This window comes from Poecilia mexicana, unplaced genomic scaffold (genome assembly GCF_051168715.1).
Source record: "Poecilia mexicana isolate PSO_F unplaced genomic scaffold, ASM5116871v1 scaffold_12, whole genome shotgun sequence".
Lineage (NCBI taxonomy): Eukaryota > Metazoa > Chordata > Actinopteri > Cyprinodontiformes > Poeciliidae > Poecilia > Poecilia mexicana.
Genome location: NW_028263381.1, coordinates 11,948,283 through 11,960,373, shown reverse-complemented (window position 1 = coordinate 11,960,373; position 12,091 = coordinate 11,948,283). Strand labels below are relative to the sequence as shown.

At 37.6% G+C, this 12,091-nt stretch overlaps 1 protein-coding gene across 1 annotated transcript in view; it reads left to right on the top strand.

Moving 5' to 3' along the window:
- The window catches only part of pappaa (pregnancy-associated plasma protein A, pappalysin 1a), a 101,543-nt gene that overhangs the window by 24,303 nt on the left and 65,149 nt on the right, over positions 1 to 12,091 (top strand). The window contains exon 7 of the mRNA XM_014986355.2: positions 9,834 to 10,335. Within this exon, the coding sequence (XP_014841841.2) occupies positions 9,834 to 10,335 (502 nt within the window). The remainder of the gene's footprint in view (positions 1 to 9,833; positions 10,336 to 12,091) is intronic.

Genomic DNA, 12,091 nt, shown 5'->3' with positions numbered 1-12,091 from the left:
TTTCTAATATGACATAATGTGATAACTAGATGGATATACATGCGTTGTCGTGGTTTCAAAGTGTGTTTAAAGCAGGTCTGGCTGCAGCTGGATGCCATACAACTGTTAATAACCAAGTGTATGATGATCTACGTCATGATTCTATGTTGCTGATTAAATAAAATCATATGGTAATGACAGCGTATGCATATCTGAGCTAAGCGTACGACTATCTGACAACGTATGCTGATCTGACAGAACACCGTGATCTGACCTGACAGAACACCCGTTCTTTGTTCTTATAATGCTCTGTGTACACTGCATCATTATTTTCTTTTATTATGTACGTTAATATTTAAATTAACAAATAACTAAAACACAAGAACGAAAGAGCACGCAGAGCATGCACATTGCTCTTTGATTGTTTTTGTTCAAAGTGGCAGCTGTAATGTCTGCCATGGTGTCAGACTACCAGGCTTCATGTACTGGGATAGAGAGTGAAAACAGTCACGATGAGCGCCTTCTGTTTGGTTACTTCTTGCTTCTTGCTCCTTGGTCAGTGTTCATGGTTGAGCGTTATTTACCGTCAGGGCATTGCCTCAATTGCTATGTTTAATGGTGCAGACAGTGGTGGATTCTTATATGAGCAATATGGGCAAATGCCCAGGGCGTTATGTTTTTAGGGCTGGCACGAGACCATCACACTTTTTAGCACATAAATGGAATATTTAATATTGGTAAAATGTATTAAGTATTTAATATCTAGGTGTTTTATGGTAATATGGATCTTTCAGATTATTTTGAGAAGCAATTTCGATCATATTTTACATTTTATTGTGTCATGTAGCGTGGGCCGCTGGTCTTGGTCTTGACTCGGTCTCGACTCCCCTCGGTCTTGGTCTTGACTTGGTCTCGGACCCCAAAAGTCTTGGTCTTGTCTCGGTCTCGATACACTCTGGTCTTGGTCTTGTCTTGGTCTCGGGTTAGGTGGTCTTGAACACAACACTGATTTAATGTGTCATATTCAGAATATTTAAAGATAGTAATGCTTCAATATAAATGCTTCTATTAAATGCCTCCTTAAGACTTTTCAGCAGGGTTGTGTCCAGAAGAGGGCCAAATGTGGGCTAGCAATAATTTTGGGGTGTTAAACTAAAATAAAGACCTAAGCTGTAAGCAGGACAGTTATAAACTTTATAAACCTGAGTGACTCACAAATAAATGACATTAACATGAATAAATAAAATATGTAAGTAATTCTTATAATTCAAGTTATTTCAATTAGTAACACAAAAGCTATAACTATAGCCGCAGCAACTGTAATTTGTTGAAGGGTACGGAAAAAATTTATATCTATGATGTTTAAAATACAGTGTAAAATGTGCAAATGTTAGTGGTCACCACAATATCCACAACTAAATAGATACAAATCTGCTGCTCAGGAAATATTCCTGCCTGTGAGACTCCTTTGACAAGTACTGTAGTTGTACATCTTCACAGAATCGAGTGTAAACCTGTTTCTACGCAAATCACAGTGTCAGCCTCTCAAAATCAAAACATATTTTTATGTAAATCTGATAATGTTGCCTTTGCAGTAAGTAGAACGTGTGTACCACAGGCAAGTCTGGACATGTCTGACATGTTGTGAGTCTGTGCATGTGTGCGTTTGTGTGTGTGTGTGTGTGCGTGCACATAATGTGCTCCATTTCCCCTCTTGGAATGAATCTCTCTCCTTGCTCTAGCCTCTACTGGATAAACAGCTGCTGTTCTGCTGCAAATGTGTCACATATTTACTTACTTCCACTGGACATTTCTGTAGACCTCATACTCAAATACTCCCAAACAAAAAACACTGACCACTGACATCACCTTATTTACAAAATAAGCATATTGAAGTTTACATATCTAATACACATGTGTATCTACTTTCATATTTAAATGACAAATATATGGCACACATGTTTAGGATTGCTAACTGGAAAACAGCAGTGTGGTCATAACAAAGCGGGATATGATTGGATAAAGCCTACTGAAAAAATATATAAAGCCAATCCTGATGCAGACTGATGGGGGGCGGGGGGGAGCAAAAAATAGATAGATAAAAAATTTTATACAGAAAGACAAATATGATGTAATTAAGTGAAATAAATAAACATTTGGAAACATACTAGGTGAAAACACCTCTTCAGATTTTGGAACAGGTGCCTAAAACATGAATCGAGGACAAACCGACCTTGAAATAAACACTTTATCAGGTCAACTTGCAAGACAAAAAGTAACATGAGTCTGGCAAAGAAATAAAAAAAATAAATCCTGCAATCATGCAATAAATCATTTGTATAATTTGTAACTGAGGCCTAGTTTGAAACTAGAAGGTGGGTTTGAAATGTTTATTTTTTTGCTAACTGAATATAATTATACATTATATAATATATTCAGCTAGTTATTAGTCGAGTGTTGTCAGATAATACTTTGAGAGTACTTGACCACAATGGTACTCTCAAAGTATTTCCAGTAATTAGTTATAGAATGAAGTAACCAGAATACAATAAAAACAATGCTGAAGTTTAAAGAAATAATAACAGAATTTATTTGCTTTTAGATGTAAACACTTAATTAACATAATTTGTCGATTCTGACAATCAACTTGATGACATAAATTAACTTTTTCTGTGAACTGGATTAATGTCCGCAAACACTGACTACATTTGTAACTTTATCTTAACCAGTACTTTAAGTGTGCCGGTACAGTTAACTATTAGTCATAACGGGTCTCATTAAAACATTAAAACCTCTCCAAAGCAATAAAAGAAACACAATACGATTAAAGTATAGGAATAACTGGAAAATAAATCTAAATTTAATTCTAATACACAGTATGTTTAAAATGCAAACTGGTGCATAAACAATCAATGTATCATAATAAACTTCACTAGACTGATGAAAACCTGTAAATACAGTAAAAAAAATAAATAAATAAAGACGCACAATCATTTGTGTTTGATAATAAACTAGAGAAAGCACTTCCTGTTTCAGATCAGTTATAATTACCAAAATTGTATCTCTAGAATAAACATATATGACTTAAACAGCTGTTTGGCTTGTTGTTTATCCTTCCATATGGTTTGAAGAATAGTTTGCTGTAATGTTGGCCTAATCCTCCAGGCAGAAGTGGTGTGAAAATCTGGTTTATAGGTCTGTCCTTTGTTGTTCTCCTTAAGAGCTTTTAAAGTAATATGCTTGGGATCCTTGTTCATTTGGAGGACCAACAAGTATTTCAATGAGAATAACTTTAGCACCTAAACACTTTTATGCCTCTCATCTGGTGAACAGATGAACATGGTAACTCAAGCAATAGTTCTCCTCAAGGAAGTAGTATGCCAGAAGTGTTGCCTTAAAGTACTTCACAGGTGGGCTTCCAATTTACTTAAATGATGTGAATCAGAAGCTTACAAACCATATCATCATTATGTATGCTTTTCCAAAGTGTTTAAAGGCTTAGTAATCTAGAAAAGAGAAACACTTGGCCTGATTTAAAGTCACACAGAGAAGAAAAAAGGGTTATGCATTCTTTTATACAGTCTAAGTTAATGACTGGTTTCTACTGTAAGATACCCTGGGCATTGCCATAGGGTTAGGGTAGTACTATGCAATTTTGCTTGGTTCTCATTTCCCTTCAGTGCTCTGTCTGGGATTTCCCCCATTAAGCTTGATTTTTCGTTCTTTAGTTCTGCAGCAGTACCAATAAGCAAACAGGAGTTGTGAACAATGGCATCAAATTTCTGCACTGTTTTAGAAAAGCAGTCTGCCTTTGGTTGTAGTTTGGCAATGACAGTGAAAGAAGTGAACAAAGCCAGTCAGTCCATGTTGGCCACACTTGAAAATATTGAGCAACTAAGGTCAGAATGTTTAAGACATTTTATTGCTGGCAAAGATGCCATGGCCATGCTCTCCATGGGGTTGTGTAAAGTGCATGCAATTTCCAGAAAACTTCATCAAGGTGCCCATTACATACATAACAACTAAGCGGCAGTGATTGTGTAAAATCAGATTCATTTGTTTATAACTTCATCATCCAGCAAGTAATAATTTTCTTAATAGAAGGGGCTGGTTTTTCCCAGGATAACAGGAAGAAGCATTCATGAAAAAAATCCTTGTTGAAGTTGAATAAGGAAGAAAATTTGCATGTTTGGTTTTGTGTGAAGCCAACTGTCTGGGAATTATGTGGAATTGCTTTTGCATGCAAAGTGTGCAAAACTACATGCTCTTAGGAAACCGTTTATTTTATCATTTTGGACAGCAATGACAGCCATAATTTTTGTCCACATGCTGATGTTCTGTTACTTTACCAATACACTAATGGAAATTTTACCACATTTGCTGTAACATCTGCATTTGTTTTACTGTTAACTTACCAATTGTGTGAAATAACCTCAAACATCCTAAGGATTTGTTGTTTGGAAATAAGCAAACTGCACAAGTTATTTATTAATTTACATGGAATGATATCTATCCTTTTCTTTTCCTGGTGACATTTTGTGGGTATACAACTACAAGTTACCACACTGATTAGCAGTGACCATATTCTCTCTTTGACTGTGTATACATCATGAAACCAAAGTAAAACAAACATTATGTCAATATAATGTTTTTTTTTACAAAAAAGAGCAAAAAAAAAACAATCTTTTCAAATCTATGTCAACATGTTTGGGCTCGATTGTTGACTGCTATTAATATATCACAAAATATTCATGCAGCAAGGCAGTGATAGTGTCTTTTACTGTTAAAAAGTGTTTCTGTGTGTCTGCAAAGTGTCTTTTTATTTATGACTATGTCAGTGCTAAAGGTTGGAGTGGGTCGATGTCTGTCTTTTAAGTGAGGAAGCGTGTAACATTGTGTGACAGTGAGTCATAGATAGTGAGAGCCAGAAGCAGACACTTCTTAGAAAGCATAAAGTGTGCATGCCCGGACATATTCTTGTTCTGTTTATCCATTCCACTCTTCAGACTGGTTTATAATGGGAGTAGTGGTACAACATTGATTAGTAATTTTACTTTGCTATTTAAACATTAGGCAGTATTTGTCATGGTGTCAACATGAAAGAATTGTGGTGATTATTTTTTAAAGAAGTTTAAAAATACATTGGAAAGTATGGTCAAGTGCCCTTTGGCTGTAAGGTCAGTGCTGTGAGTTTTCCTACTCCCAATACAAAGAACGCATGAACATATCTTATCCATGCTTCAACTTTTACACGACTGCTAAGGACCTGTGTGGTAAATCTGACTCTGAAGGATTTGAACAAATGTTTGAGTTTGGGATTGGAAATGGGTTTATGAACCATGTATTTGTTAGAAAAAAATAAAAAAGTTTCTAATGAGGTGTGTGGAAGAAGCACTGGGCAAGTCTAGCACAAACAAGGCAATGATAACTATGATGAGATTAAGCTATGTTTCCAAATTTTACTGTTATGAGCCAATCTCTCCCACAGACAATCTCAGACTGTCCAAATCAACCTGAAAGATGAATTTGTGACCTTTTCATTGAGCAATCTCTATCACATAAAAATAAATACATGCTGATTTTGGTGATTTTTTTTTTTAAAGTTTAAGTATTTAATTACAATCAAAAACAAATGCCTCTCTAATTAAAGATACAAAGAATCAGCCAGCTAGTAATCAGTGAAATCAAGACTTAAATATATTGTTAATCAATGGACTGCACGAGTGTTTATCTCCAGTCCTCAAGAGTCAGAGTCCTGAATGTGTCAGATATGTTCCTGGTTCCACACAAATCATTACAACAACTGGTCCATTATTAAGCCTCTGCACAACATGGTCACCTGCATTGGAGCTGTGGCACATCTGAAACATGCAGGACACTTCCATTGGAGAAATAGAGTTAAACACCCCTGAGCTAATGTCTATTCAAATGATTTTCTGTGCTAAAGAAACATATCTAATAACAAATATTGTGACAGACCACTTGAGATCTCCACTCACAGCTGGACTGGATTTAAAAAAAAAAAAAAGAAAATAAAAAGATTTTTGGTAACTTACTGTTACTCTGTGTACCACTGTTCTTTGCGTTATTCTATGTTCTGTCATTCTCTACGTTATTCTGTATTTTCGGCGGTGTGCCATTACTTGGTGGGTGTTAGTTGGAGTAAAGTAAATGAGATGATCGAACCTAGCTCCGGTGTCATCCTTCTTTCTCCTCCACAATATGACAGCAACATTTATTTTCCATAGACAACTGGAAAAAGCAGGCTACTAAAAATATTTTAACTGGTTAAAATCTAAGATTTACCAACAGTTTACCAGTCACTCAGGAGCTTAAAGAAAGGACTTGCACTGATGAAAAGTTCAGTTCAGCAGTTTAATCTGAAAACTAAAAAGATAGGCAACAACAACATTTCGGAAGCACATTTGATTTATCTGCTAAGAGCATCAGAACTGCCACAAAAGCAAGAACATAGCACCTTACTCTGGTCCTTGATGCTTTCCTACAGTGGTGGCCAAAGTTGGTCTTCATGGAACGGCATCCAGTTCTCTCCCTGGTGGTAGTAATAACCTTCTCAGCATGTCAGTATTCTTCATAGGCCTTCTAATGAGCCATCATTTGATCCAGGTGTGTTAAACCAGGGAGAGAACTAAAACATGCAGAGGCCAGCCCTCGAGGACCCACTTTGGACACCAGTGCTTTACTACCTCTCCCAGTCCTCCCAAGTCCTCCCCAATCCTTCACCACAAAACAGAAATTGACAATAGCTTCTGTTTGGAAGGTTGGATTCCAGCAAAACTTGAAGGGCTTTGCCAGATGGGCTTGTACTGAACTGGACTGAAGGTGATTGTGAAGATTTGCCAACATGTCACCTGGTGGATGGGTGCGGGAACAGTGTGAGCGAATTGACAATGGCGATGGGGTGGCACTCCCGGAGCTCCTGCGGTCGCCGCTGCTTACAGCTTTAGTTGTCTTTGCATTTTAGCTTTTACTACTGATACATAAAAAAACCCTTACTGACCCATTAGGTTTTCTTGATTTCTTTTCCTTACTAAACAACAACCTTAAATAGCAACTCCTGAGTATTTTATTGACTGACATCCTATTTGATTTTGACATGGATGATAAATTTCACCCCCCACCCCCATCATTTCATTTAAACAGAGATCACTCCATGTCTACATACCTACATTTTAAAAAGTATGTATACATGAAATCCTTAAACCAGATTCTCCAAAGCAAAACAAATAAACAGTAATTCTACACTAGAACCAGACTGCAGGAATCTGACCACAAAACCCCTTGCAGACATGTTATTTGCTGCCTGATGAAGCATATTGTTCACAATAAGACACATATTCCAGAGGTATAAAATAGTAACATTTAAAGATAGTCCAAACATCCTTAGCCTTTTTTAATCAATTGCTTCATCAATTCTTATTTGAACTTCAACTCTATGTTTCTTCTTTGCTCTTAACTCTCCACTTAAAAAGAAGTTAATATTTTAAGTAACAGACACAGTGACAACAGCCAGCTAATAACTCAATCTTTTTGGCATCTCATGTTTTAGATCTCAGTTTTGATGATGACTCTTTATCTACAAACAACCACATTCTTCAAATAAATCACAACTGTTTTGATACTAGTTCATATCCTGTGTGTGTGGACAGGCTGGCTTGTCAATCAAGGATACATACTTGCTTGGCTGTGAAACAGTTTGTTTAGGTTACACAATGGATGACACCCCTGCTCTGTCTCCTCCTAAATCTCCAACAACATTACCAACAGCGCCAGAGCAAAAGTTGGGCCCATCATAACAGCTGACATTACAAAATATTTTCAGTGGCTACAGCTCTTTTCCTTGCAAACTCTATGAAAATATACTCAGAAATCCAGGACTACATGAGCAGAGTGCAGCCAATCTCTTGGAGCACCTTAGCTCTTTCCCTTCCAGCCCCCTCTTTCTCCATCTTTTCTTTTTTCACTGACTCGCTTTTCTTTAATTCACCTTCACTCTGGCCACACACACACTTACAGTACGATAATAAATATGTTGAGATAATGTGGCTTGGAATACATTTTCAATCCTCACTTGATTAAACACTGGAATTTTGCATGGTGCCCAGAAATGAGGTTAGCAAATGGCTCCGATGGTTGCCAGCTTGGAATTGCTCAAAAGGAAAACGAGGGAGAACATAGTGTCTAGCGCTTGCTGGCTCCTGAAAGTGCTTGATGAATGTTAGTGTACGTCACTTGGGATAATGCGAGTTAGCTGTGTGTGGACTCCAAATATGGCTGGAGTGTGACTGTTTGAGGTTGTAATGACTGCGCTGAAGTGAGAACCCTGCACAGGGCCCCTCTCAGAAGGTACACACCTCAGCTCTGCCTTTCCTCTGCAGATGGACTCACAATGAACTCTTAGTTTCACCTTAACCTTGATGTTGCAGGACCTTTAGAAACACCAAAAACATGAGTTAGTTCCTTAACTGTGCATAAAAGTTATTTTAACAGTTTAAGGAATATTTGAGATTCCTTCAATAAAGCAAAGTATTTACACTGCATTACCTTGCAAAGGTATTAATGACCCTTACATTTCTTCAAATTCTTTCACAATACAGCCACAAACAGTTTTAGGAGGATTTTTTTTTGTTACAGACCAAAACAACGTAACGCAAAACTGTAATGTTCATTTAAATGTTAAAATGATAGATTGCTTATTTTTCAAATAAGAAAGGAATCTGACAGGTGTTTGGTGTATTTATTTTCAGATGCTTTTACTAATTAAAATTCAGTGCAACCAATTGCCATCAAAAGTTACCTAAAATGTAAATATAACTTACTTATGAGCAATTTAATTTTAGTATACAAATATGTGTTCTGTGGAGACCTAAGTGGTTTGTTACAGAACATTAGTAAGCAAACAGCATCTTGAGAAACAATGAACACAACAGACAAGGTAGGGATAAGGTTGAGGGAATGTTTAAAGCAGTGTTAGTAGTATAGCACAAGGGTCCTCAAACTGAAGCAGAGTCGAACATAAAGCCTGCAGGACACAAAGGCCTTGAGGCCTGGATTTGAGGATCCCTTGTCTAGGCTAGCACTTCACCGATTGTTGAAAGGAAAGTATACAAAGTCTGTTGCAGTGTCTGTTTAACAGTGTAGGGGACAACTAACGTGTGGGAGAAGGTGATCTCGTCAGGTGAGACCAAAATTAGAATTTTGAGCATATAAACAAAATTTTGTGTCACTGAAAACCCACTCTCTAACTCATTATGAAACATGGTTTTCTGCATCATCCTGCTATGGTAAGGATTTTTTTTCAGGATGAAAGATGCAAGACTTGATGTATATAGCTAAAAAAAAAGGGGCAATCCTGACAAAATAACACCAAAATGCTGAAAAAGATTAAAGACAAAGGTGGTCATTTTTCCTTGAGAGAGACATCGACTCTAAGCATACAGGACAGAAGCTCTTGAGGACTGGACTTAGGAATCTCTGTTTTAGATAAAACATTATTCTTGTGCTAGAATGACCAAGACCCAAACTGAGTTAAGAATGTGAGGCAATGTTTAAAAATCAATGTTAGCAGGTGCTCTCTGTTCAGTCTGGCTGAGTTAGAGCTATTTTACTTAGGACAAAAAAAAAAAAAAAATCTTACTCTCTAAAACATCAAATATGGTAAAAACTCAAGGGGCTCAATTCCCATACATGCCACGTTTCTTAAATTTTTCACTTAAAACATAACTTTTCCTTCAACTTCACCATTATTTACTGCTTTGTGTTGGTCTATCACATGACATAGCAATAAAAAAACCATTAAACACATGCTATCTGTTTTGCAACTTATCTTACAGGTCCTCCAGATGTGGAGCAAGCTTGTGAGCCAAGTGTACGCACATGGAGCCCAAATGCAGGAACTGACCAGGGTGTTGTTGGCCTATCAGAGTGTCCTCCACAGGGTTGCATGCTTCAGTTGGAGTTCCAACACCCAGTGGTTCCCGATTCGCTGACTGTATGGGTGACATTTTTCAGTCCCGAGGAGAGCGCTCTGCCTGCTATCCACGACATCTTGCTTTTGACTGTGAGTGGAAACAACATTTCGCTGGGGCCCAGTAACGTCTTCTGTGACACTCCATTGACTCTGAAACTGGACGTGGAAGAAGCGGTGTATGGTGTACAGTTTTACACAATGGAGCAACACCTAGAGATTGACGCAACTTTATTGACGTCCAAGCCAGACTGCAAAGTTTGCAGGCATTGCAAACCACTTCATTACAATCTGTTGCGCCAACCACCCTTCACATTTGCCCCGAAAGGCCTGCAACTGATTGAACCTATCCGCCGATATACAGACAGGTGAGTTTGAGTGGTGGATTGCAGTCAGTGATGAGAGACTGAATGTTGCCAGCGTATTCTGTATTATTTTGTTTGCCAGGGTCTCCAAATAACTTAAAATATTAAGCCATATTTTTTTTCTATTACAGCTGTTTTTCCTCATTGTTTTCTATTAAAAGTTTAGAATGGCTGAGTGTTTATGATTTCGCTCCTGGCTTTAGAGTAGGGTAATTTTAGTCCTGTCAGTAAAAGGCGTTTATTTATCTGTGGAAAATATCCACTAAAATTTGCTCATGTAATAGCAGACATCCTTTTCAATACCCTCTGGAACACATGTGAGCCACCACTGCTTCTGAGCTTTCAGATCTGTTTTCCCAACATTTGTTTCCTAAGTCACAGGTCAGTTGTCGCCCACATTTGTGTTTTTTCCTATGTTCCATGAAGCAAGGGCAAACAGATGACTTGTTGAAGGTATTATCTGCACACTGCGGTGAGAATTTAGTGCTTTTCTTCCATGGAATGTGCTGACTTGACAAAAATTGTGCTATACATGGCGCTACTGCGTGTCATACCATCTTGCTGTCGTGCTATCAGTGAGATTCACATGAGGAGGAAAGTGCTAGATAAAACACAAAAGGGGTGGGTATGCACGTTATGCAAGATGAAGTGATGAAATCTAAGTTTCAAAAGTGCAGAACTTCCTGGTTGACTGGTAGTATCTGTGGAAGGTTGCCTCCAGTAAGGATGTATTTATTTGGAGGTTTTGGCACACTTTGCTGACTGTTGATGTACTGTAGGTAGTTTTACTACTGTGGTACATTTCACTAGCTGTGGTCGCATTCCAGTGGTAGTGGTCAGTGGAAATGGCTGTATATTTTTTTTCTTATGAGACCATGTGGGATCTTGTCTGTAAAAGCTTCAAGAGAAGCTCTGTAGTAAATAACTATAGCTGTATTGGGTATGAAGTTTCTTTTACACATTTCTTACAAAATAAAGAGTGTAGTACAGCACTTTGCAGAAGTATTTATATCCCTTGAAGTACAACAAAGAACTCCGGTGTCCTATATTCTAACATTTTGTGATGGATCAACACAAACTAACACAACCTTTTGAAGTATCAGGAAGAGGAATCATGGATTTCAACATTTTTCTTTACAAATAAATATTGGAAAGTATAGGGACATGCATTTCTGTTCATCTCCTCCAAATCAATACATTGTAGAATCACCTTTTGGTGTGAGAACAGCTGCACATCTTCTACTGTATGTTCCTGGCAGCCATTGTGAACAAGCTCAGGGTTTGTCACATAGGATAGATGGCATTGGTGAACAGTGATTCGTTAGGTCTTACCACAGATTCTCAGGTGGATTTATGTCTTTACTTAGAGTGGTCACTAACACATAAATATGCTTTAATGTAAACATTTCCACTGTAGCTCTGGGTTGTTTGTCAAGGATTGATGTCCTACAAAAAGGCGAGTCTTGTCCCCAATTTTTTTTCCAGTATTCAGTTTTGGTCTAGTTTGACCAGTGGGTTTTCTGTGTTTTTCTGTAACTTTGTATGGTTTTTCTACTTGTCACTTCTACACAAACACCAGATTCTCAAAACTGAGGTGTGAATCTTTTTGAGGTACTAGGCGGTTCTTAGCTGCTTCTGTTATAAATGCTTTCCTTACCCAGTCTGTCAGTTTAGGTGGAAAATCATGTCTTGGTAGGTGTGCTGTTGTGCCTCACTCACTGTTTCCCTTTTGGGGTGATAAATTATTTATTGATTATCT